Genomic DNA, 27,946 nt, shown 5'->3' on the forward strand with positions numbered 1-27,946 from the left:
ACACACACACACACACACACACACACACACACACACACACACACACACACACACACACACACACACACACACACACACACACACACACACACACACGAGAAATGTATCTCAACAGCACATGTCTGTTTTAGCGCAAAGGACGAGGAAGAGGAATTGATGTCTGAATCTGAATAATTCCCAACTAAAGTAGATATTTGTGAATGTTCTGGCAGTGTTTTTATTAGAAGGCAGACACTATCTACATTTTCTAAAGACAGTGTGCAGCCTCTCAGTGATTTCTCTCCAACCCTTGAAGAGTTCTATCCAAGTGTGCAGGAGACACTATTTCTCATAGCTGGTTACGCATTCTTAATCTAGCGGTATCCTTATCCCTTGGCTGAGTTGGCCCAAGGTTAACACTCCACCCGTTAGCTCAGGGCGAAGGTCTAGAATTCTAGTAGTAATCCTGTAGAATTACAGCTAAAAGGCAGTCGCACTTGGATTCAGCGGCTGAAAAGGACTATATTGGTGTAGCTACCGTACCTGGTGACTTAGGTTTCGTCTCGCCTGGGCTTTCCCCCTCGCTGCAAAGGAAAATATTAGGTGAGATTAGATGGATAGATGGATGATATCTAATGAAAACATCATTCAAAATAAAAGGATAATCCAAAGAACCTTGCAGTGCCATGAGTACATCATTTTAAAGGGGCATTTTGACAATTATTATTTAATTTTCCACCCATCCCCCAATTTAGTCATTATGCCAATAGACCTGTCTCAAACCCTGCCCCTTTTCTTGATCCTCCAATCACAGCTGTCGCTTACCTCTTTCTTACAAACTTTGTTTGTACGAGGAAGTCAGAGGTAAGCGACAGCTGTGATTGGAGGATCAAGAAAAGAGGGCAGGGTTTTGAGACAGGTCCATTCCCTTCCTGGTTGTTGTGCTGTCACTGTCACTGTGCTGTCACTGTCGGTCTGGGGAGGGTGTAGACTACCACATGCTGCCCTACTGTCGGTCTGGGGAGGGTGTAGACTACCACATGATGCCCTACTGTCGGTCTGGGGAGGGTGTAGACTACCACATGATGCCCTACTGTCGGTCTGGGGAGGGTGTAGACTACCACATGCTGCACTACTGTCGGTCTGGGGAGGGTGTAGACTACCACATGCTGCACTACTGTCGGTCTGGGGAGGGTGTAGACTACCACATGATGCCCTACTGTCGGTCTGGGGAGGGTGTAGACTACCACATGATACCCTACTGTCGGTCTGGGGAGGGTGTAGACTACCACATGCTGCACTACTGTCGGTCTGGGGAGGGTGTAGACTACCACATGCTGCACTACTGTCGGTCTGGGGAGGGTGTAGACTACCACATGATGCCCTACTGTCGGTCTGGGGAGGGTGTAGACTACCACATGCTGCACTACTGTCGGTCTGGGGAGGGTGTAGACTACCACATGCTGCCCTACTGTCGGTCTGAGGAGGGTGTAGACTACCACATGCTGCACTACTGTCGGTCTGGGGAGGGTGTAGACCAGGGCTATTCAACTAAATTGTTCAGGGGGCCACATTGTCAGAAACCCAAGGGGCCAGGGGCCGGACTGCCACGGCGCCTCCCCGTGCTATGAATATATGTACACTTGACACAACACGCAACCACATTTTCACAACTTTTATTTAAAGGGGAACTATTTTACTATTTCTTTCACTATTTGGGCACTTTTACACAATTCCTGTGGGTTTATGGAACACCTCTGTAATATTTTTTTTTTTTAATTCATTGTTTTGTATTTCTAATCAAGTACTCAAAAACACGTTTTGAGCCTGGGCTCCAACCACTGTGGGAACTGTGTGGAAACTCAGCTGATTATCATGCAGCAGTGTCTCTCTGACATCACAAATCAGCACATTTTCAGATGACTCAGTTCAGTGAGGGTGAATATTGTGAGAGGAGAATTGGAAGAATGCGCCAATATGAGAATTAGAGACATAGATCATATTAATATAAGTCCACATAGCTAGGAAACAATGCTAAACACTGAAAAAGGCCATTTATAAGATCCCCTTTAACTACATTGCAAAAGTAGTATACTTTTCAAAAAAAGTGCTTCATTTATGTGCAACAACTGCAACATCTCCTCTTCAACATTTCAATATAAAAATAAAATAAAAAACAAACAAGTGCATGATGTGCATATGAACATTCTAACATCAACACTTGAACAAAAAAACACATTTATAGTGCAGCTGAGCTTATGAAAAAGTGCTTCATGTCTGTGCAACAACAGCAAATCACAGCATCTTATTAGCACTTATTGTCGACTCTTAACTCTCAAACATCAGGGGGGTGGGGGGCAGACAGGCCTAGCCTACATACACACATCTAATGAGAGCGATTGCACTTCTTTGACTGGGCAATGGCAGAGAAAGAGGGTTCATAGGAAGTGAGGGCTACCCGCAAACAGTGATGCAAATGCTCATTTGTCAAGGAGGCATGGTTGCTTGTTTTAATGGCATTCATGTGAGAGAAACTGGATTCACAGGTGTATGTTGAGCCAAACATTGTTAGCACAGATATTGCCAGCGTTTTTATTTTGGGGAATGTCTTGACATGAATACACTTTATCCAAAATGTTGTGGTGGATTCATTCTCAAGTGCCTGCTTCAGAGCAGATGATGCTTGCATGTCAATTATTTCAAGTTGCAGGAGACCTTCATCAATGTGAAGTGATGCAAGGAACTCTTGTCCTTTTGTGGAAATAGCAGCTACATTGGCAAATGGGTTGCTCACAAAATGCATCAATTATCTGGACATGTCAAATTCATCAAATCAACTTGCAAAGTTTTCCCTCAATTTATCAATGAAATCTGTCATTAATTGAGTGACTTTTTTTTTTTAATTTTTTTTATTTTTTTTTTATTATCATGTAATCTTTGGCGGGCCGGTCAGAATCATCCCGCGGGCCGGATCTGGCCCGCGGGCCGCCAGTTGAATAGCCCTGGTGTAGACTACCACATGCTGCCCTACTGTCGGTCTGGGGAGGGTGTCAACTACCACATGCTGCCCTACTGTTGGTCTGGGGAGGGTGTAGACTACCACCACAAGCTGCCGTACTGTCGGTCTGGGGAGGGTGTAGACTACCATTTGCTGCTCTACTGCCAGTCTAGGGAGGGTGTAGACTACCACATGCTGCACTACTGTCGGTCTGGGGAGGGTGTAGACTACCACATGCTGCACTACTGTCGGTCTGGGGAGGGTGTAGACTACCATTTGCTGCCCTACCATCGGTCTGAGAAGGGTGTAAACTACCACATGCTGCCCTATTATCGGTCTGGGAAGAGTGCAGACTACCACATGATGCCCTACTGTTGGTCTAGGGAAGGTGTAGACTACCACACATCTCCTCCGATACATGCAAGTCACCAGCCACTTCATTTCACAGCTACAGTAGGAGTTTCACTGGGAGAGCGTAACACGTGCAAAGGTTCACGCTATCTAGAGCTTGGCAAGCTCTAAAGTTGGGTCACGATGCGGTTGAGCTCTCGAGACACAGAACATGTTGGTTAAGTTTTATGATTATCACATTATCAATTATCTTTCAGTATTTAGTAGGTCTTTAGTAATTCCACTTATTTTTTTTCTTCTTCTTTTGTATTATCTTTCCCCCCCTCCTTTTTCCGTTTTTCTCCCATCCCATCCCAATGTTAGTCGTTATGCCAATTCCCAATCCCCTTCCTGGTTGTTGCGCACTTACCCCCCACAGTCGGTCTGGGAGGGCGGAGACTATCACATGCTTCCTCCGACACATGTGCAGCCAGCCCACCGCTTCTTTTCACCTGGTAACGTGTGGAAGGATCACACTACCTCCCCCAGATCCTTCCCTCGCTGTGCAAGCGCCCCGACCGAACTGTAGGAGTCGCTGTTTACAACGACCAGGACCCACCCCACCGGCTTTCCCACCTGCTGACACTGCCAATTGTGTCAGTATGGACGGCCGACCAAGCCGGAGGTACCGCGGCAGCTGGATTCGATCCCACTGTCTCTGCGGTGGTAGACCGACGCTTAGTCCGCTGCGCTACCCGGCCGCACCAGTAATTCCACTTCTAAATCCTGCAGCATCATTAATCACTGAACCACCTGGGCCATATACAGGGAATGAAAGGAGGAGTCTCACTCGTTCCTGCGAGCCGCCGGGCCCCTCAGCTTGCTCTCCAGGCCTCCAAAGAAGCCCTTGACGTCGCTCTTGGCGGTGGTTTTGAGGAGTCGCTCGGCTGCGTCCTTCCTCCCGGTGAGCCACGAGTTGGCCTTGTTCAGGTAGGAGTCGAGGCCTGGAGGAGGACCACGCTCCAACAGCTCCGACGGAGAAAGCTGCCATTTACCTGGAGAGGAGAGAGAAATTATTTGTCATGTTATAAAGGAAGATTATACTTTATACTTGTACTTTCCCTGTGTGTTTGCTGCTTTTTTTTTACTGTACTTTAAAAAGGAACATGCCAACATTATGGGAAATGCGCTTACCGTCTTCTCCAGTGTCAGACAAGAAGATTGATAACAATTTCCACTCTGTACGCTCAGTGGAAAGCTATCCGGCTGCAAGCTAGCTAGCACAAATTAATGGAAGCGGATACGGACCTAGCTTAAAACTCCGGGAGAAGTGTTTTTGACCAACAGCTAGGCTAGCTGGTCCGTATCGGCTTTCATTAATTTCTGCTAAGCTAGGCTAGCTTGCAGCCGGATAGCTTTCTATTGAACACAGAGTAAATTGGTATCAATCTTCTTGTCTGACTCTGGAGAATATGGTAAGCACATTTTCAATAATGTTGCTGTGTTCCTTTAATGCTGTTGTGACACCCTCATTTCTCTAAGGGGATTAATAAAGTATTTATCTATCATTTATATTGCTGCTATCATGCTAAAGATGCATGATTAAAATTATGGCGATTGTCATCTTTTTACTTGAAATAAGGTTAACATGACCATTTATCTTTCCAGACAGAATGAAAATAGCAAAGGTCCTTACACTTTTTAAACGGGAGATAAACACAGTTTTACTAACTACAGACCAGTGTATTTGCTTTCACAAGTTTCCAAAGTGCTTGAACAACTGTTTGTTACTTTATACTTTTATTGAAAAGAATAGTTTGTTGAGATTGAATATGGCTTTCAGACAAACAGATATACAGCTTTAGCATTAACGAAAATCATGGAATAAATTACAATAGCAATAGACACAATGGGTATTATTGAATAAAGAAAATGTGATACCATAGACATAGATCATACCATTTAAATGTTTTAAGTTATATGTGTGAGGAGTTCTACACATGGTTAAGCAGCTATTTAGATAATAGACAACAATATGTACAGTTTGCTGTACATCCGAGTGTATGAATATTGAATGTGGAGTCCCACAAGGCTCCGTTTTGGGGCCTAAACCTTTTATTTTGTATATCAATGACATGTGAAGTGTCAAATATATTGCAGTTTGTTTTGTTTGCAGATGACACCTTTTAGTTTTTAGTTCAGGAGATGATTTAAAGGTTTTGGCAGAAAACAATGTACAGTAAATGAAATGGCCAAACTTAAAATATGGTTTGATGAAAATAATAATCTTTAATTTGAAAAAACAACAAATTGTATGGTTTTTGCTAATAAAAAAAAGGATGAAAATGTTTTACTGTCTATAGATGGAGTTGAGAGAGTATTTGAATTTAGATTTGTGAGTGTAATAATGGATGACAATTTGACATGGAAATCTCACATAGTATCTAAAAACAAAGGTGTCTAAGAATATATCCGTTTTGAACAAAGTAAGGTATGTGTTAGATTACAAGGCAATGCAAATTCTGTATTGTTCACTTATTTAGCTATAATTTAGTTACTGTGTAGAAGTGTGGGGCAACACATACATGAACAACATAAAGCCATTGGATACTGTATATTACAGAAACGAGCAGTAAGAACTGTTCATTAAGTGGATTCAAGAGAACACACCAACAGACGGTCAGAAATTCAGAACTTATAAAACTTAAATATATAGTTGAGTTACAGATATTATTAGTTATGTACAGGGCAAAAAGCTGAATATTACCAGAATGCTTTCAGAAGTTGTTTGTTTTTAGTTCAGAGGAAATGTAATTTTAAGCATCAGTATGTAGGACTACTTTAAATCAGATGTGTCGTAAATAGGGATGTCCGATATTATCGGAAAATATTGGTATCGGTTTTCAATTTAATTTAATTTAATTTAACATTTATTTAACCTTTATTTACCCAGGCAAGCAAGTAAGAACAAATTATTAGTTTATTTATTGTCAAAGTATGCATAATGTTGTGTTAATTACACGACAAGAGATATGTAATTATTATGAAATTATTCCGTTTTTTGGGGGGGGGGGGGACCCTGCATATATCGGTATCGGTTGATAGCGGTATCGGAAATTAAGGGTTGGACAATATCGGTATATCGGTATCGGTAAAAAAGCCAATATCGTGGCTTTCGATCATTTTCTAATCACTGGTGATATGAACATTCATGTGTGTTGTGAATCCAGTCCTCTGGTTAAAAGCTTCTTGTCTCTAATTGAGTCTTTCAATCTCACTCAGTGGGTCTCTGGCCCAACACACGAAAAAGGACACACATTAGACCTAGTGCTGTCTCATGGTTTGAGTGTCTGTGGAAAAGAAATGTGTGATAGTGCTTGTATTTCTGATCATATGCCAGTTTTATTTTCTGCTGTTGTCCCATGCACAAGATAGTTCAAAATACAGGTCCGAAATATCTATCTAATTATTTTAATCGATTCCGTGACAATCATTCATACTCCACTAGAAGGAGCAGTACGGATTTTATTCTGCCAAAATTTAACTCCCTAATGGGCACAAATACATTTTTATATTCTGCAGCACTGGAGTGGAACAAGCTTCCAGTGGCCCTGAAAAACATCGAAGAGGGGGGAAGTTTTAGACGTGCCACAAAGAAATGGCTAGCCAGTGAAGTATAGAATAGCCATAGGAAGGAGAGGGTAGGAAGTGTTTTTTTGTATGGGGTTGCTATTATGTTTTATTCTGTTTTTTATTATGATGATCTATGTTTTATTATGATGCTCTATGTTTTATTATGATGCTCTATGTTTTATTATGATGCTCTATGTTTTATTATGATGCTCTGTTTTAGTATGTTTTATTATGATGCTCTATGTTTTATGATGTCTGTCCATGTCCAAAATCAGGGACCATGATGGAAATAAGTGCTTGCACTTTCTCATGTTTTTATCCCTTGGATGCTGTCTTTTACTCCACAATAAAAATCAATCAATCAATCAATGCTCTGTAGTTGCTATTCGTCCTCCTGCACACCGTTTTCATGCTATAAACAGACACTGCGCTGAATTTCCATACAGCTTTTAATGACTTTGTGCTTTCTCGTGTGGATGGGTATAATGCCCTAAATGTAGAGGAGCTTGTTGCACTTTTTAACTCCACCTGCACCAGCATCCTAGACTCTATCGCCCCATTGAGGAGCAAACACCCTAGGGCTCCTTCGGAACCATGGATAAATAACGCTATCCGTGTGCTCAGACGCTCATGCAGGCGCTGAAAGAAAGTGGAAGAAGGATAAGTTGCATGTCTCGTTTGGGATTCTAAAGGACTGTCTAATGGAGTATCAGAGAGCCATGAAGGCTGCTAAAACTGAGTATATCTCCAATCTTATTTCTAAGAATATTAGCAAACCCAGGGTTCTATTTAATACTCTTGACTCTCTTGTAAACCCTCGTGATACTGCCCCTGTTGTACCATCGACTGCTCTCTGTAATGATTTTTTGAATTTCTTTGTTGACAAAATCTCGTCTCTTCGGTCTGCACCCCCTCTTGCTGCCCCCGACCCCTCGGTTCCACCTGTGTGCCCAGCTGCTTTTGAGGAGTTTAAACCCATATCCTTGTCCTCACTGTCTGATGTTGTTCGTGAGTTGCGGCCCACAAACTGCCTCTCTGACAGTGTTCCCTCTCGCCTTTTAAAAGAGGTTTTTGATTCAGTTGGCTCTTTTATTCTTGTTTTGGTGCATGCTTGTTTTAGTTCAGGAATTTTCCCAACTTCTTTTAAACGCGCTATAGTGCAGCCACTAATCAAAAAAACTAATTTGGACCCTTCTGTTCTCTCAAATTTTAGGCCCATCTCGAAACTGCCCTTTCTGTCCAAAGTGCTGGAGAAAGTCATCTCCATCCAGCTGCAATCTTTTTGAGAGACAAACGACATCTACGAGAAGTTTCAGTCTGGTTTTAGACCTCGTCATAGTACCGAGACTGCTCTTTTAAAAATGTTCAATGACCTTATTTTAACTGTGGACTCTGGGTGTGATGCTATTATGGTAACACTGGATTTGACCGCTGCCTTTGATACGGTGGATCATAAGACCCTTTTATCCCGCCTAGAACAGTGTGTTGGTATCAGAGGTGCTGCCCTTATGTTAATTCAGTCGTACCTGACTGATAGAAGTTTCTCTGTCCATCTGGGTGAATTCTCCTCAAATGTGGCCCCTCTTACCTGTGGTGTTCCCCAAGGTTCCATCCTGGGTCCCTTGTTATTTTCTTTATACATGCTGCCCTTAGGTTCTATTCTACGCAAACATAATGTCTCCTTTCACTGCTATGCGGACGATGTCCAAATTTACCTTCCTCTGAAAGTAGAGTGCAATGACTGTCTTGAACCTCTGCCGCTCTTGCCGACATTAAGATTTGGATGGATCTAAACTTCCTAAATCTTAATGACGGCAAGACGGAGGTAATTGTGTTTGGGCATCTGGACCGCTTGGGAAACTCGGCTGGTGTTTTAGGGCCCCTCGATGTCAAAAAACTAAATTTTATAAAAAGCCTTGGTGTCACTTTAAAAAAAACTAAATGTATCCTCTCTTTCTCAGATTTGTCTCTGTTTTCTCCCCGTCCCAATTTAGTCGTTGTGCCAATTCCCCCCCTCCCCTACCTGGTTGTTGTGCGCATGTTCTCCCACTGGTCGGTACAAGGGAAACCCCGCCCTCCGATACACGCAGCGACAGCCAGTGACTCTTTTTTCACCTGGCAGCGAGGACTCTCATTGGTGAAGTGTAACGCGTGGGAAGTCCTGCCTCCGCTGAGCAAGCGCCCAAACCTGACCTGTAGGCGTCGCTGTCCACAACGCCAGATTCCCACCCATGACTTGCCCTCCCCCTAACCCAGCCAAACGGGTTAGTATAGCGATCAGCCCCAAGCAATGTTGACTCCGGGAGTCGAGACCGCAGCCTCTTGCATTGGTGACGAGCGCAATCTCCGCTACGCCACCTGACCGCCTAGCCTTGGTGTCACTTTTGACAGTGATCTGAAATTTGACAAACAGATTGGGTCTGTGGTTAAAGGCTCCTTTTTTCAACTTAGGCTCCTGGCAAAGATAAAGCCCTACCTCTCTCCCAAAGACCTGGAGAGGGTCATCCATGCTTTCATATCGTCCAGGCTGGACTACTGTAATGCTCTGTATGTGGGTCTCGACCAGCTCTCCCTATGACGCCTGCAGCTAGTGCAGAACGCTGCTGCACGCCTCTTGACTGGCACTAAGAGGCGTGAGCACATCAGACCAGTGCTAGCTTCTCTGCACTGGCTCCATGTTCGCTTCAGGATTGATTTTTAAATTGCGATGTTTGTGTTTAAAGCTTTAAATGGTCTGGCCCCTCAGTACCTAGCTGAACTTCTCCATGCTTGCACACCAGCTAGAGCACTGAGGTCATCAAACAAATTACTTTTAGATGTCCCAAGGTCTAGGCTAAAAACAAAAGGTGACCGAGTTTTTGCAGTGGCTGCCCCTAAACTGTGGAACAGTCTTCCACTACAAATTAGGTCTGCTAATTTGAGTTTTAAGGCTCAGCTAAAGACTCAGGTTTTCTTTGGCGTTTTGAGGCTTAGTACGCCATACATCCCTGGTCGTGTCATGATTGTTTTAATGTATTGCAGCTTCTGATTTTGTGTATACTGTATTTTGTATTTCTTAGTTTTTATATTGTTTTAATGTATTGCAGCTTCTGATTGTGTGTATACTGTATTTTGTAGTTTTTTGTATTTCTCAGTTTTTATATTGTATTTTTTTGTATTTCTCTGTGTTATATTGTGAAGCACTTTGGTACAACTTCGGTTGGTTTTAAATGTGCTATATAAATAAAGTTGACATTGACCTTGACCTAAAACTGGAATTTTCTACAAAATGATTTAATGAATTGTACAAATATCTTTCAGTTCAAGAAAATGTATAACGAAAAAACAATCAGACTTTATGAAGTTGAAGGGTAATAGCTTTCCGTATGATTTTTCTTCTTCCAAGTATTGATATTTAAATAATTGTAATTGACAGACCATCTATTTCTATTGTTTATTTATTGTTTTGAGTAAAGGGCAGGCACAATTAAAATAAAATCTGCCTGCTCCTTTTCACTCATGGAATATACGAATTGAGATGTGCTTTGACTATTAAACACTTTCTTTTTCTCAGTTTTCTTCTCTCTGTGCATTACCATGAACAAAACAAATACAAAATTAAATGAAATATGTCTTGAGCCCTTGGCTCATCAAACAAAATTAATGAATGAAACCTTTATTGCCCCAAGGGGAATTTGCTTTGCATTATTGAGCATAAAAGAATGGGGGGGGGGGGGGGGGAGAAAAAAAACACATAGCACATAATAAAACATATAAGCATCATAAAACCATCACTGAGAAATCAATGTAATCAGAGCTTATTATGCAGTTGAATGCTTTGTGGGACAAAGGATGACAGTCTGCATCCTGGGCATGTTATACCTTCTGATAGTCTGTTAGTATGTCAATCTGTTGAGTCGACTCTGAGGTGTTTGAATGTCCAAATGTAGACTGTTATACAGAATATAGATCACATCCTATAAAAACGTTTGTGTCAATAATGTGATCTTCACCAAACAAACTTATATGCAAATACTAAACCTTGGGTTACTGATGATGTGAAAAAAAGAAAAAAGAATTTAAAAAGAATGGGCATTTAAAATGCATGACACACAGGGAAACTAATTCGGAGGGAAATACAGACACAAGTAAACCAAACAAAGAGGGACTACCAAGTTAAAGCAGCTCCTCAAGGACAACGACACAGTGGAGGCGTGGAGTGGAATAAAAACAACGGCTAGCCTGAACTCACAGCAGACCGACTCTGCACAAACAGTTCAGTTTTGCCAATGACTTAAATTACACATTTATAAACTCAAAATTACACGGTTGTCAATGTGAAAACAAGGTTGTTTTTCTTAATTAACTTTTTGGAGATACAAGGTCTGATCCGACAGTAGCGATATACCATTTCACTTCACGGTGGTACTTATTCAGCAGAAAATGAACCGCAGCCTTATTCCGAGGTGGAACTTGACGTGAGTTTGTTTGAAGTAGGTTCTCACTGGCCTGAATGTGGGGCCGAGTTGAGCAACTGAAGCAGTCGAGACTCGGGTCAGACCAGAGCTACACATTTCCTGGCTTGAAACTTGACTCAGACTTCCCCTGAATTGATTTGAGACTTGATTTGAGACATATGCCATTTGGTTGTGCCGTTTTATCCAAAGTGACTTGCGGTACAGAGTGCCATCATGAGTGAATATCTTAGAAATGGGGGCACCTTCGGCCAGTGGGAATCAAACCCCTAACCCCCGAAGCCAAATGTATACTTGTGTAGAAATGGAGAGCACAGAGCTGTACGAGGTCACCGGCGGTACGGAGGAGGCTCACAGATGCACTGCGCACCTCCTGGAAACAACTGACGAGCACCGCAGAGCGAATGAGGCAGGATTTCCTGTGAAATAACACAACCTAGAACCCGTTTATCAACAAAACTATTTCGTCGATTCAGTGGAGGCTGGCAAGGCAAAGGGACACTGTACCACCACCACTATTATCCTCTCTTGAAAGATAAGAAGACACATTTATACATTAAGTCATTGACCATATTCATGGGAAATGACAACCAATAAGCCTAATCAATTAAAAGATGGAGTCTGAAGACACTCTGTATGTCTCATTTGAGAGGTTTAATTAAGCATTTATTAAGAGGTTTATGTAGCATTAAGCATGCCAGCATGGGAGAAATTCTCAGCAGGAAACAGGAAATGAGGGCTGTATGTATGAGGGGACGGGGGAATGGCTTGTGTGTGTGTCTGGGCAACATGTAGGATGTGTGTGATTGGGTGAGTATGTGAATGTACTGTAAGTGGTAGAAATCAGGTAGAAATCATACACCAGAAGAAATCTTCTACAGTGTAAATTTTCCGATATCAGTTCTACTGAATGGGCACATGCCGAAATGTTGACCATTAGCTTTGATTGCGCCGTTAAGACCTGTGGCAAGATATGGGTGTTTCTCTTCCCACAGAGCTCTTGTAATCCTCAGACGGTATTACAACAAAAACAAATATACCGGGATCTACAGTATATCTTTACCGTCCCAAAATGCTAAATACATAACAATATGATATTTAGGCCACATCGCCCTCCCCTAATACAGCTCCAGGAGAACGCCACAAAATTACAATTACAACCTCATATAATAATAATAAATTTATTTTATATAGCGCCTTACATAAGGTATCTCAAAGCACTTTACAGACATTACAGTACATGGACTTTCACAATGACAACATGGTGGGGATACTACAGAGAACGGGAGACAGCTTAGAGACAAGACAGAGAACATTAAAATAGATAATAATAAAAAATAATATAATAATACTAATAGGTGTGTACAGATGTGAAAATGTAAGTGATGCAGGGGTTGGAGGGTCAGGAGTGAGGGTATGCAAGGTTGAACAGGTGGGTTTTGAGGTGGGACTTAAATGTTTCTACAGGTGGGGCTTCTTTGATGTGTGATGGGAGTTGATTCCAGAATCGGGGAGCAGAGGAGGAGAATGATTTGTTTTCTGTGGACTTAAGGCGGTAGTGTGGTGTGCTCAAAAGGGCTAAATTGGATGAGCGGAGTGAGCGGGAGGGAGTGTAGTGTTGAAGGAGGTTGTAGGTATAAGCAGGTGCTAGGGAGTGGAGGGCTTTGTAAGTGAGGAGACAGATCTTAACACTTTCAGTGCCGGGCCGTGTTTTCCTTTTTACCCCGTTGAATGCCACCATCCACGGCCAATGTTAACGTTAATATCGCCTAATCTATGTTTTAAATTATGGCTATGTGTCTAATCTGCCCGTCGCTTATCAAAGACTCATTTTCCAGTCAACATTGGCAAGGCAGATTGTATTTTTATCGCTTCATTTCCGTTTGATAGCATTTTGAAAATCACCCGTTTTCCGGGGAAAAACAACCCATGCCTATGATAATCGCCTTTTACTGGAATATTCCAGAACGTTGTCATTTGTCGGCCTATTTATGAATCGTTCTCAAATAAACGCTAGATGATCGATAGTATATGTGTGCGCACACACGCTCGTGCCGTGCGCTGATAATCGCTGCTCTTATTTCCTCATGGCTTTTACAGTCAAAACAGCCATATTATATCACATAAACGCTTATATATCCGTGAAAACGAGTCCGATTATCCTAACACTGATAACATAGATTCCTTACCCGAGGTCAGATGGTATCCAAATGGTTTATTCCAATTTCCGATCACCATTCGAAAAAATCGATAAATGTATTGATCCATCGTGTGTACAGTATAACACATGATCCGCGCGGCTCAGTGGCTCCAGAATGAACTCTCCAAAAGGGTGATTTACCATCTGGGAGACGATAGGGGGCGCTTTTTTCACATCTGAGCGCCGGCGGTCCCTGGATCTCCAACGGTAGGCTCGCGTGATGCAATATGATTTCAGATCGCTAATAAAAAAAATTAAAATAAATACCCGAGAATACTCGTGACCGTGGCATTCAACGGTCGGGGCGTAAACCCGAGAAAAGCCGTGAGTGGCACTCAAAGTGTTAAAGTCAATCCTATACTTAACAGGGAGCCAGTGTAGTGAGGAGAGGATAGATGTGATGTGGGAGAACTTGGGGCAGCGAGTGATGATGCGGGCTGAGGTGTTTAGATGTTGAGCCAATGAGCAATGCATTACAGTAATCTAGACGGGAGAAAATGAGGGCATGAACCAGCTTTTCAGTGTTGCGGTGGTCAGCCAAATATAATAAAATATTAAAATGTTATAATTGTGCTTTGGGCACCAGACCGGCTAAACCCCGTCTGCAAATCAAATAAGCAAAATAAAGCTTACTGTCAATACTGGTTAGCTCTTAGTAACCTCCACTACAAAAATTTGCTTGTGATAAGAGGCAGGCAAACAGTATTTAGTGAAATGATATATGCTGTATTCAATAACACACAAGTGCAACCAGATACATAAAACACAAGTGCAAAACGGCAATAAGTAAAACAAAAGCAACACTCCGGATTGTGTGTGCTCAGTGAGTGTGTGTGTGGGGGGTAGCAGGCTGGGGTAGGCTGAATTGGTGGCCGAGGAGAGCTTGGAGATTTGTAGGGGGAAGCTGGGAGAACAGGGATACTGGAGATCTTGAGTAAAGGTGGTCAAGTCCGGGATAGTTGGGGGTTTGAAGAGACGGTTCATGGAAGGGGTTAACTTGCCAGCACTGGTGTCCTCTCTTTACAGGTGATACTCTCTTTGATCGGCCATGTTGTGTGCCACAGGATACATGATGAGTCTGTCACCATTTCCTCCAAATCAACTTGTTCTTTGCCTTCTTAACTCACGTTTTCGTCTCTGTATTTCCCTTGCTCTCACTTCACTCCTCTCCCCTTGCTCTGCTCCACTTGCTCTCTTCACAGGTGATACTCTCTTTGATCAACTCTCTTTGATCAACTCAGCTGAGTCCTATATGGCAACTATGGCCTGTCTTAAAGGGGCAGTGCCAATAGGCCACTCTGCTACAAGGGGGACAGTAGTGGTCTAATGAGGGAAATGTTCCTGAGGTGAAAGTAACATGTCTTGGTGATTGTTATTGATGTGTGGTTCGAATGATAATTTGGTTTGGTTTGGATAGTCTGCATACAACAATGTATCGCAATAATAAAATGACCGCTAAAGCAAGCTGCTCGCTGTGGTGTGTGTACGACTGTACGTGCCAGAACACTTCAACAACAACATGCAATTCTTGCATTGCGACAACTGTGTGTGTGTGTGTGTGTGTGTCTGCATGCAATGCCGTCTATGACTCAGCGGTTGTTTTGCAAGTGAAACTGTAGCAGTCAGACGATGAGCCGCCACTCTCCCTGTGAGTCAGCACTGTCCTACTCTCACTCAGCTCCATGACCCAAAGCTGCAGGACGTTTAGCTCCATATTATTATTATTATTATTATTATTATTATTATTATTATTATTATTATTATTATTATTATTATTATTATTATTATTATTATTATTATTATTATATTACATTCTATGCAAAATTATATGAGGAAGGAAATTATGGGATTTACTTAGCATGATTCCCATGAGTGCGTGTGTGTGCGTGTGTGTGTGTGTGTGTGTGTGTGTGTGTGTGTGTGTGTGTGTGTGTGTGTGTGTGTGTGTGTGTGTTTTATTTACTTTTGAAACTCATCAGTCATCCGTTTTCACTCGACTCAAGCTGTACAGTGGTATTATTCGGTTGCATCCTATTTTACTTTATCAAGTGAATTATTGCTAATTCATCATACTTACTCTAAAATCAAATGTGTGGAAATGATTGGCTTTGCGCAAGAGTGTGTGTTTGTGCGTGTGTGCGTGTGTGCGCGCGTACACGTGTGTGTTCCACTAGAATTGCTAATCTTACAAACTATTGTGGGTGAATAATTAATTTAATTAGCTTGCAAATGCATCATTATTTTTTTATTACCTACTCTGTGGAAATAATACTTTGGCATGAGAACAGTGAAAGTGAGGTGTTGTACTTCCTTCCCCAATAATCCAGGACAAGTTTAGCCTAGAATTGCTAATCTTAAAAACTATTGTGGGTGATTCGGGTGAATAATTAATTGATTCCTAATATACGTATATGTAATTTCAATCTATAAAAAATATATCTATAATATGCCAATTATCCATAAATGATGCCTCCTTACCCACCTTTTAAACAGCCCTCATTGTATTCATTGAGGCACCCGAGAATGAACTTGCATTTACAACAACATATTGAGCTGGTATGCACACATTTTATAAATAAACAAAATGACCAATTAAGCAAGTGACCTCAGGAAAATGCACCTTTTTAAGTATTATTATGTGTCCAGCCAGTGAAATCATCTGTACCCCTTGGTAATGGAGTTTGACACCCCTGGTGTAGAATATAGAGAATATGTTGTATGGTACCACGGTTTTAAAGGAATGATACAGAGGATGATGATGATGACGACGTGTGTGTGTGCGCAAGTGTGTATGTCTGTGTGTACAAGTGTGTGTGAGTGTGTATGTGTGTGTGTGAATGTAATATATGTGTTTCTATAGGTGTGTGTCTGTGCATGTGTGTCTGTGTGTGTATGTGTGTGTGTGTGTGTGTGTGTGTGTGTGTGTGCATGTGCATGTGCATTTGTGTGTGAGTGTGTGTGCATGTGTGTGCGTGTGTGTGTGTGCGTCTTACCAACGTGATAGTAAGTGAAGCACATGGTCATGAGGTTCTTGGCTGGACTGTAGTCATCCATCTGATAACACCTGAGACAAGATGTTACATCACAAACAAGCATTACAAACAGCATGTCCTCTATGATGACGACCCAAAATAATATTAAACCCCCAGTCCTGTATTCTTTTGACCAGTGTCTGCATCACCTTCCCTGCCAGACGCACTAGGTACTAGGGAAATGGAGTTCCAACTCTTTGTGTGTAAGTAAAATGCATAAAAACTAGTTTTTCAGAAAACAACCTCAAAGTTTTGTATTGTAAAATGCCATAAATTTTTTTTAAACAGCTATTTAAAAACACAACACCCAATCAAACCATTAGTAATAGACAACCTAAACACATGCCTGATAACTGAATAATAATAACAATAATAATAATAATGATGTTATTGAACTGAACAGAACTACACACAGGTTACAAACAGTGTAGTAACAGTGTAGTACGTGTACAGTAGTACCCTCTAATAGGCAAACAAATATTATATATAGATATCACTATGAAACTTTCCCAGTTTGTTATGTACATATAAACTAAGAAAAAATATATTGCAAGTTTCCTGAATGTTATGTTTATATATGCAAATGAGGCACTTCCCCATTAAATATGTGCACATTTATGGATGCAATCAGGCAAAATGAAGTCAAATAAACAACTAAATGTGTGTTATTGACATTTTATTGTCACTAGTTTCATAGAAGACATGTTTAGGAAGCAAAATATAACAAAATCTCAATATCGTAGAAAAAAAGCAAAAAGACAATTTTGGGGGTGCTGTCTCGCCTTAACACAATGGGGACCGGCCACGTATATATACGGGTTTCTGTGCCATGCGTTGTGGACCAGAGGCACGTATATAGCCGTGGCAAGTTGTTATTGTTTTATTCCATATTAATAACCGAGTCAAGATCCCCGACCGGCTCTGCAGATCTACCCTCGTCTGTGGAATCGAGAACATGCAATACCGGCCAGATCCTCTTAGGGGCGCCATCGCTCCACTGCAGTATGCCTTGTGGGCAAATGGAAAACTTATTTTTTTTCATTCAGTTTCAGTTTCATAGTACCCGGATCCTGAACCAACACAATGCACTGTGGATCACGTTTCGAATCGCAGATTTCACCATGGAATAATGGGATTTATCATCAGCCAATGGACATATCGATCTACCAGATGCCGATCGATAACGGGGAAATGCCCGGGGGCTCACGGTAAGACCTTTTTCACCTAAATTACAGCCGGATCAGACCTTGCTGTGAGACGCAAGCAGTCGATCAGTGAATGTGGCTAGTTACACGGACACTGTATTGGTAATCAATAATACTAAACGACGTCCCCCTTTCATGCATACATGCTCTGGGACAGCCCGGATCATATGCAGTTTGAGTTATTTCATTAGCATATATAAAACGGAAATGCCGTTGAATATAACGTTAGTAGCTATTAGCTCCATAACTAGCTTTCCAGAAAATATATGAGACAAAATCTGCGATAAAGCTTATATTCATGGCGCTATAAAATGACAACCTACCGATGCATTTTTTTTCCTTTAAGCCATTTTGAAGGGACGGTTTATGAACTCAATTGACAATGAGAATGGTCAGATAGCAACACTATAAAGCATAGATATAGTTGTACAAAAACCCACACGTTTGTTTACATTCCCCGGTCCTCTAGCCACTAATTAGACTAAGCCCAGTGGTCGCCAAAGTGTTAAGCAATATCAGATGAGAGGGGGTGCTGCTACAGTAGACTGAATATTATTAACACAGCTGGTCATGGGCACGAGGTCGCAGGCCAAGTACTGAAGATAATCACAGCCGTGCTGATATTCAGTATAACAACACAACCTCGAGTCTGATATTGCTCTACAATGGCAATTTATTAGTTAACAGTATTAAGCGACAACATTATGATTTGGTTTGTTTATTTAATCATTAATTTATATCCGCCAACAAATAGTTCCACAACTGCACTATTGAACTTGGATCGTTGCCAGGTAACCTGAACACAAACATTTTCCTGCACAACTTGCTACTTTGCATAGGTCTCCACAAGTCACAGCTGGCTAGTTACTTTGTATAGGTCTCCACAAGTCACCGCTGGCTAGCTACTTTGTATAGGTCTCCACAAGTTACTGCTGGCTAGCTACTTTGTATAGGTCTCCACAAGTCACCGCTGGCTAGCTACTTTGTATAGGTCTCCACAAGTCACAGCTGGCTAGTTACTTTGTATAGGTCTCCACAAGTTACCGCTGGCTAGCTACTTTGTATAGGTCTCCATAAGTTAGCGCTGGCTAGCTACTTTGTATAGGTCTCCATAAGTTACTGCTGGCTAGCTACTTTGCATAGGTCTCCACAAGTTACCGCTGGCTAGCTACTTTGTATAGGTCTCCACAAGTTACCGCTGGCTAGCTACTTTGTATAGGTCTCCATAAGTTACTGCTGGCTAGCTACTTTGCATATGTCTCCACAAGTTACCGCTGGCTAGCTACTTTGTATAGGTCTCCACAAGTTACCGCTGGCTAGCTACTTTGTATAGGTCTCCACAAGTTACCGCTGGCTAGCTACTTTGCATATGTCTCCACAAGTTACCGCTGGCTAGCTACTTTGTATAGGTCTCCACAAGTTACCGCTGGCTAGCTACTTTGTATAGGTCTCCACAAGTTACCGCTGGCTAGCTACTTTGCATATGTCTCCACAAGTTACCGCTGGCTAGCTACTTTGCATATGTCTCCACAAGTTACCGCTGGCTAGCTACTTTGCATATGTCTCCACAAGTTACCGCTGGCTAGCTACTTTGCATATGTCTCCACAAGTTACCGCTGGCTAGCTACTTTGTATAGGTCTCCATAAGTTAACACTGGCTAGCTACTTTGCATATGTCTCCACAAGTCACCACTGGCTAGGTAGCTACTTTGTATCATGTACATTCATCTGGATGTTTCCATTTATTGTGCAACCGGTGAAGAGTCCGTTGACACTGACAGTTACTTGGGCGGTTTGTCTGATTCTGATGAGCAAGCAGACCGTATGTTGCTCCATCGTTTCCTGCTCTCCATGGCTGGTCTGCAGTAACCTTTCCACTTTTTTTTTTAGCTCTAGAGCAGTGGTGCCCAACCAGTCGATCGCGATCGACAGGTAGATCGCGGGCTGATTTCAAGTAGATCTCAATTAATAAAATTTGATTATTACATTATTTATATTTTTTTTGGAAAATCAACTCTGCCTCTCCTTGTTAACTACAACATGCAATGCTGTTTGTTATTTAAGATGAGGTCGGACTCGGCACTGACAGATTTGTGTTCATTATGCTGCTTTTATAAAGCCTCAAATGATGGCTTACAATATACAATTTTGGCTGGTAGCTCTCGGCTAGGTGGTAAATTAAAAAGTAGATCTTGGTTCAAAAACGGTTGGGCACCCCTGCTCTAGAGTGATACATATAGTTAAAAGTTCTACTGAATATCAGCACTCATGGAATGCCTCTTGTCCAATCAAATGACTTGGTTGGAACTAACTGTTGTATAATCTTCAACAAGGAACACAGTGGTGGGGTTCGTTTTCCCATGCGACACCAGGAACACTATTTGGCAGACCAAGACTAATTTCATTGGTTGTTGATATTCAGGCCAATCTGAGATCTGATTACAGGCCTGAGAGTCACAGAGACTGCATTTCTTTCTCAGTGCATTTGATTTATTGGGATCTGTTAACTTGGGACGTAAAGAGAATCTCACCAAATACTACCAGAAAATGGTTGTAAAAACAACTGCCATGCCTACCCCACCTTTAAGTAGGAGGTATATTCACATACATTCTACACTGATTTGAAAATAGAAAAGAAGCCGCTTGAAACCTTCTTTACCCGTTATTTATGAACATTACTGATGTAAAGAACATACAAAACACAGCAAATACAATTGAAAAACTCAAATATATATATGTCTTGTATTAATCATTTCATCAAGAGCTCAGTCGATCTACTACTGGGCCTTTAACAAGCATCACCCACCCATTAATTCAGCTGGCCTGACCCCCCACACCCCCATTTACATTTACATTTATTCATTTAGCTGACGCTTTTATCCAAAGCGACTTACAAGTTCTGTACAACAGGTCATCAGGAAGGGCACAACTCTATCAGCTGAGTAACAATGTTCATCAAAGTGTTGAGTGCTACAGTGTAGGTTAGTTTATTAGGACAAGTGCATGACAGTAAGGTTAGTTAGGGTTCGATTTTTACCCACACCCACACACTGTCTGCAGAACCGTATGAACCTTAGAAATTATGCAATTGTGTTGAGCCCAGTCAGACTTACTCAAAGAGCACCACTGCAAACGACTGCACCAGTCTGTAGAAGGTGGCTTCACTTACACACTTGGAATGGCAGCGCTGGAGACGAGACAGAGACAGAGACAGAGACAGAGACAGAGTCAGTTTGCATTCAGTCAAGCTGAAAGTACAAAGAGGAGGTTACAGCTGATTAACACTGATGCCATTTTACAAACGCCGGCTAGCTAGCGTAAACAAACACCTCCATAGGAGTTTATTTATTATAGTAATTTGTCTTGAGGAGTTGGAAATTGATAACTTGATACAAATATTTTCTTTCTCAATTTCCTATTTTATCATGTGAGAAATAAAGACATGGATAAGAGAAGGTCGTGTCAGAAATCTGAGAGGCCGGTGCTGTAAGGTTGGGGTCTCAACCGCTAGGCTTCAACAGCTTTGGGCATATTTCAGTCTTTTATGATTTGGTCTGCCCTCCATCAAAAGTCAGATATTTTACATCATGGGAGCCTGGTGCACTTCATAATGAGAATCACTTTGTTTTTCAGCTAAGTTTAATGAATGCATGAGGAATTTGACTTTGTGAAACGTACAGACAATTCATAAATTAAAAAAAAATTATATAAAATGTATATACATTTTTTTTTCTTTATCCACTTTTTCTCCTTATTTTCTATGTTTTCTCCCATCGCAATTTCGTATTTCCAATTCTCCCCTCCCCTGTCTTGAACGTTGCTAGACTATGCCTCCCACTGGTCGGCTGTAGTGAGGATAGAAGCCTTGCATCACGTGTCCCCTCCGGTACACGAGGAGGCAGCCTGCCGTAACAGCTCAAACTCTCAGTGGCGAGGAGTAACGCGTGGGAGGCTCACGCTGCCCCCGATACTTCCTGTTTCCGCCGTACCGGCGTCACCCAACCGACCTGTAGGAGTCGCTGTCCACAATGTCCAATCCCCACCCACCGGCTTTCCCACCCTCTAACACTGCCAATTGTGTTAGTATGACGGCCGGCCAAGCCGGTAGCAACGCCGAGAGCTGGGCTCGATACCAGCATCTCCTGCGTTAGTGGCGAGCGCCTTGCCCACTGCGCCACTCAGCCGCCCACATTTTCTTTTTTTTTACTGACATTTTACTGCAATAAAAATGATTGGAATGAGGTTAACAGAGTGAACATTTGATCTGATTAGATAAAACAGATGATGTATATATATTTTTATTGCAGATGGTAACAAAGTTTTCCATCTGGGACATAATTAATAGTTAATAATAATCAAGTTGTGGTCAGTGTGTTAAAGAGGCACTATGCAATTTGTTGTACATTGTTTCATGTAAAGTTGGCCAGTTTGTGATGCACACTAAAGAATCTGATACGTTTTCATGTCAATTCTGTGAATAAATACATATTTCCAGCTTTTTACCTTTTTATGGGCATTTTCTCTTTTTTCAGTTTACACAGATATTGTGATGTATCGTAAATGAAATGTCTTGCAATATATTGATTATCGCAGATGACGTGTATATTATATTATCGAGGGCCAAATATCAGTATCGTATCATGACGACAGTTACTCGTGTCGTCCCACCCCTAATAATACGGGGTTGAATAGCATTTTCCTTTGCCGTCCATCATATCTTGTCATCATATCTCGTCATCACATACACATGTATTCACCTGTGCGCTGACATATTTGGCGAACCACTCCCTGCCTTTGCCGTTCTCGCCGCTACACAGTTCCCCGAAACGAGCCTTTTCCTCCTGGTCAAAGTCCTCTCTGGGAAAACGAGAGAGGACAAAATAGTGACAATTTGGGACACAACTACAGTAGCTTAGCATTGTATAGATGTGCTTTCCAGGCATTCCAGTTTAGTGGGATTTTTTACCTGAAAATTCTATCTTTCTGTTGTGAGGAGGACAAAAAACATACCAACGTGTTCTGTGTCTCGAGAGCTTGATGTGTTCTCAAACACAGAACTCTTAAAGGACTTAAAGGAACACGCCAACATCATGGGAAATGCGCTTACCGTCTTCTCCAGAGTCAGACAAGAAGATAGATACCAATATCCTCTCTGTGTGTTCAGTAGAAAGCTATCCGGCTGCACGCTAGCCTAGTTTAGCACAATGAATAGAAGCGGAAAGGTAGTGGCTTGCCTAGCTAAAACTCCAGGAGGGGTGTTAAGTTGACTAACACTTACTGTAGGCTAGCAGCTACGCATCCGCTTCCATTCATTGTGCGAAGCTAGGCTAACATGCAGCTGGATAGCTTTCTACTGAACGCACAGAAAGAATGTTTGCGTGTTCCTTTAAGTTTCATGTCTGATTATCACATGTCCCCCGCACCACAAAACGGTTGAAAAGCTGTAAAATGCATCTTTAAAGGAATACACTGCCACATTTGTCTTCACAAGGCATTTGTCACAATGTGGGAAAAAGGAGCCCTTGTTGTGGACGACTGAAGGACGAATGTGGAAACCTTTTGTCTGGTAAACTAAAAATAAAGACGAACATTTTAAAATATGAACACATTCCTTTAATTGGCATGGTCTACTTGATCACATGAGTGACAGAGGCTGGTATTGAGAGACACGCATCCATCCCACTTATAATAATTCAACGCATGATGCACACACGCATGTACAGTATATAAAACACATACCAAGGTGTTCTACAACATAGACACAACACACACACACACACACTTAGAAACACCAGACCGATTCTCTCTTACTTTCCATTGAACACCTTCTCCACGTAGGCCTTCATGAACTCCCGCCTCTCCACCGTCTCTGCCCCGCCCCCCTCCGCACTGTGACACGACGACGATGACGACCGTCTAGAATCCCACGCGTGGGAGGCGGGGTCCATGTCGTTCTCACTGTCAGCTGACTCCGTAGCATCGCTGTCGTTTTCGCCGTCCTCTCCACCATGGTGCTGGTGGTGGTGGTGATGGTGGTGGTGATGGTGCGTGGGGGCCATGGGTTCTGGCAGTGCCCCTGCAGAGAGAGCGGACTCTGGGGAGAAAAGGTCTTTGTGGACCTGGTCGGTATCTGCATCGTCACCGGAGGGCGCTATAGCGTCTGAGGGCAGGTCAAAGTCTATGAGGTTCTCCACTGCCACGCCGTCCATATTGGAAGCGAGTCCCTTTCTTCAGCTCGTCAATTAGTTCCCAAAGCAAGCTTTCTGGTTCCCTGTAGGAACATGAAGGTAGCTCCAGGCAGCAGCAGGTCGAAGCGGCTTCTAGAATTATAGGCGGTGGTTGGGGTGGAGTTGTGTCTTCGGGTCGTAGACGCCGGGCCCACCCCTCTAGGGGTGCAGGGGTGGAGTAGAGTCAACACCACCCTCTCAGACCCAATGCACCTGTGAAGAAAGGAGAGTGAACATGGAGTTAACGATGAAATAAGATCGCATGTAGGCTACACGTAATGAAGTCAGGCGAAGTCGAAGACCTAGTTGACGAAATAGTGTGTCGGCAGTCCACCACAAGTCTGCTCTCCACCCGGCGGGATTTATTTATTTATTTTTGTATCCACCTTTTCTCCTCTTTTTCTATTTTTCTCCCATCCCAATTACCCGCTGTGCCAATTCTCCCCTCCCCTGTCTTGAACGTTGCTCGCATATGCCCCCCACTGGCCGGTTGTAGGGAGGATAGAAGCCTTGCATCACGTGTTCCCTCCGATACACGAGGAGGCAGCCCGTCACATCTTTTCACCTGCCAGCGCGGACTCTCATTGGCGAGGTGTAACGTGTGGGAGGCTCACACTACCCCCGCAGCTCTTGAGATGCAGTTTTATGTCTGATTATCACATGTCCTTCACATTCAGGTAAAGAATGGTTGAAATGCCCCTTAAAAGAGAAAACGAGAAGGGGTATTGGGAGGAGATAGGGGAGGCAATGATCAGAATATTAGGATACGGGTTACCACAAACAGGACTGGTGCTTTACTTAGGAGACCTGACACACGAGGGAATACAAGGGGGGGACAAATATTTAATAAAGATAATGTTGATAGCGGCCAGAAAAGCAATAACGAGACTGTGGTACAAGGAAGATCCACCAACAATAGCACAATGGGTAGGAATAGTAGAGGAGATACAGGATATGGAGAGGATAACACACATGCTGAGGCTACAGGAAGAGAAATTTGATGAAAGATGGGGAAAGTGGGAGGATTATAAGGGGAACGAGAACGACATCACAGAGGAAGAAACAAATACAACACAAGAGGGCGAAGGGTAAAGGAGGAAAGAGGTTCAAGGAGGGTCTCTGAGCCCATGGCACACACTTCACCTTAGTCAGTACTTTTTAATTTTTTTGAGGGTATTATGATTTTTCTTTATGGTCTATGAAAATAAATTGAAATGTAAATAAACAATGTAGGGACCGATGTTTACTTTTATTTATTATTTACGTCTTTTTTCACTTGATTTAGGGGTTATTTTCTTATAATTTTGTCTGTCAATTGTAATGTTGTAATGTTGTTGATGTTGATGTTTGTAAGTCAAAATAAAAATTTAAGTTTAAAAAAAAAAAAAAAAAAAGAGAAAACGAATGATGAAATAAATATTTTGAGTCTAAGGAAGTGGGGAAACATTTTGAGGGTGAGAAGTTTTCAGCGCCTCGACCAAAAGCCTCAAAATACAGGAAATTGCGAAACACCGAAACCAAAGACAAGTTCAAGGTCATTCGCTCTGTTTAGGATTTCCATCTATCAGCCTCACAGTTCTACTGCGTTGTACCAGTGCTGTACATCAAACACTACGTGCTTACACTGATCCCAGCTCAGTGGACAAACCACAACATACTAATAACGTTTCTCCTATTTCCATTCTGCAGTGGCGATCCATCACAGTAAGCGACTGCAAACAGCCAGAGGAAATATTAAACAAAAAGCTATTATATTTAGCCAGATTTCCAGCTTTTGAAATCCCACTTCACTCTCTGGGAGCCAGCCTACGACAAAAACAAAAACAAGCTTAATTAAAGACAATGAGTCTTTTTCTCTTAATGTATTTTTGTAACACCGGCACTTTCACACGGCACTCACCTTCACCGCTCTAAGCCTCAACTGGTCTGGTGAGACTCAACAATGTTCCAATATCCATAGTCGAATATATTCAAAATAACTGTGCCTGTCCGTACTTCCTACTGTATACTGTCTCAATAGAGAAAAAAAACAGGGAAGTGGACTACATTTTAAAAATGAATTAAAAACAGGCGGCTGGGTGGCGCAGCGGACATTGCGCTCGTCACCAACGCAAGAGACACCGGGTTCGAATCCGGCTGTCTGCGTTGCCTCCGGCTTGGGCCGGCCGTCATACTAACTCAATTGGCAGAGTTAGCGGGTGGGAAGTCGAAGGGTGGTAATCTGGACGTTGTAAACAGCGACTCCTACAGGTCGGTTGGGGCGCCTGCACAGCAAAGTCAGGGGGGAAATGGCGGGGGTAGTGTGAGCCTCCTACACGTTACTCCTCGCCAAATGAGAGTCCGCGCTGGCAGGTGAAAAGATGCGACAGGCTGCCTCCACATGTATCGGAGGGGACATGTGATGCAAGGCTTCTATCCTCCCTACAACCGGCCAGTGGGGGGCATATGCGAGCAACGATCAGGACAGGGGAGGGAGAATTGGCACGAGAGGTAAATTGGGATGGGGAGAAAAATCACAGAAGAAGGAGGAGAAAAAAAAGGTAGATAAAAAAAAATTATTAAAAAAAACTGCAGATAACTTAGCTTTTACCAGCCTGGAAACTAAAACAGCTGCAGCATCCTGCTGGGCTCCTATCTGTCCTTCAGCTAATCTGCTTTAGCTGACTGGGTACACAGTACACAACCTACAGTACCAGACCCCCTCTAATTCACACACACACACACACACACACACACACACACACACACACACACACACACACACACACACACCACACACACACCACACACACACACAACACACACACACACACACACACACACACACACACACACACACACACACACACACACACACACACACACACAACACACACACACACACACACACCACACACACACACACACACACACACACACACACACAACACACACACACACACACACACACACACACACACAAGCAGGAACAGAAATAGAGACACACAAACAAATACATACTGTACACACAAAGTGCACACACACATTAGGAGCAAATATGCACATACACATGCAACCTACCACACGCATGCACACACACAAATAATATTTGCACACAATATGTGCACACATGGACATACACAGTCATGCACAAACACGCACACAGAAACGGACATAATGGACACAAACAAAAACACACATTGACAGGCCAGCCTCGCCCCCTCAGGCCAATGTCTGAGATACGGCTCTCAAGACGACAGCACAGGACTCTGCTGTTATATAACCATGTACGGACGGTCGGACAAGCACGTGCGTGCATGCGTGCGTCCGTCTATCCATACCAAGTTTTTTTGCAAAGACACTAGTCTAAATCGAATGTAGTCTAATCTAATCTAGTTTAAATCTAATCAAATCTAATCTTAATTATGTATCTTTATTCACTAGTATTATTGAACGTGTTGATGTTGGAGGGTGTAGCACACACCAACGTTTTAATTTAAATAAATGATTTCCTTATCAAATTATTATAAATTATTTCCCCGCCTGCCCGACTACCCCACACCCAAGAGTAAAATACTTTTACAAACTAGTAGGCAGTACATTAGGCAATGTCCCTGGCTCCAAAAGCACAGCTAATTGATTAATTAAAGCTAATTTATTGCTTGTGACATCACAACGGGCGATCACTCTGAACAGCTTAGTTTAGACTTGTTAATCTCAAGACTTCAAACCCTGACCAAATGGCAAGGAATACATTATGTCAACTTCCCTCCAGCAGCGCCTAAATTACATTTCAGACTCACTGTCAAATCGTACAAATACTAGACAAAACCCATTTCCCATAATAGGTCCCGTTAGAATTGTAATACTAGTCAGATTACAGTCTGTCACTGGAAGAAATCAACCCTT

General features: G+C 42.4%; 1 protein-coding gene across 6 annotated transcripts in view; it reads right to left on the reverse strand.

Moving 5' to 3' along the window:
* kiaa0513 (KIAA0513) overlaps positions 1–27,946 on the reverse strand; it is a 61,659-nt gene that overhangs the window by 27,277 nt on the left and 6,436 nt on the right. For all 6 annotated transcript variants that reach the window (XM_084335581.1, XM_084335577.1, XM_084335580.1 and 3 more), the window contains exons 2-7: positions 23,643–24,271; positions 22,589–22,688; positions 20,945–21,018; positions 16,588–16,658; positions 4,158–4,362; positions 523–563 (exon numbers count right to left, since the gene is read on the reverse strand). In XM_084335581.1, the coding sequence (XP_084191707.1) occupies positions 523–563; positions 4,158–4,362; positions 16,588–16,658; positions 20,945–21,018; positions 22,589–22,688; positions 23,643–24,040 (889 nt within the window). In that variant the 5' untranslated portion in view covers positions 24,041–24,271. The remainder of the gene's footprint in view (positions 1–522; positions 564–4,157; positions 4,363–16,587; positions 16,659–20,944; positions 21,019–22,588; positions 22,689–23,642; positions 24,272–27,946) is intronic.

The sequence above is a fragment of the Notolepis coatsorum genome (assembly GCF_963971535.1).
Source record: "Notolepis coatsorum genome assembly, chromosome: 18".
Classification (NCBI taxonomy): domain Eukaryota; kingdom Metazoa; phylum Chordata; class Actinopteri; order Aulopiformes; family Paralepididae; genus Notolepis; species Notolepis coatsorum.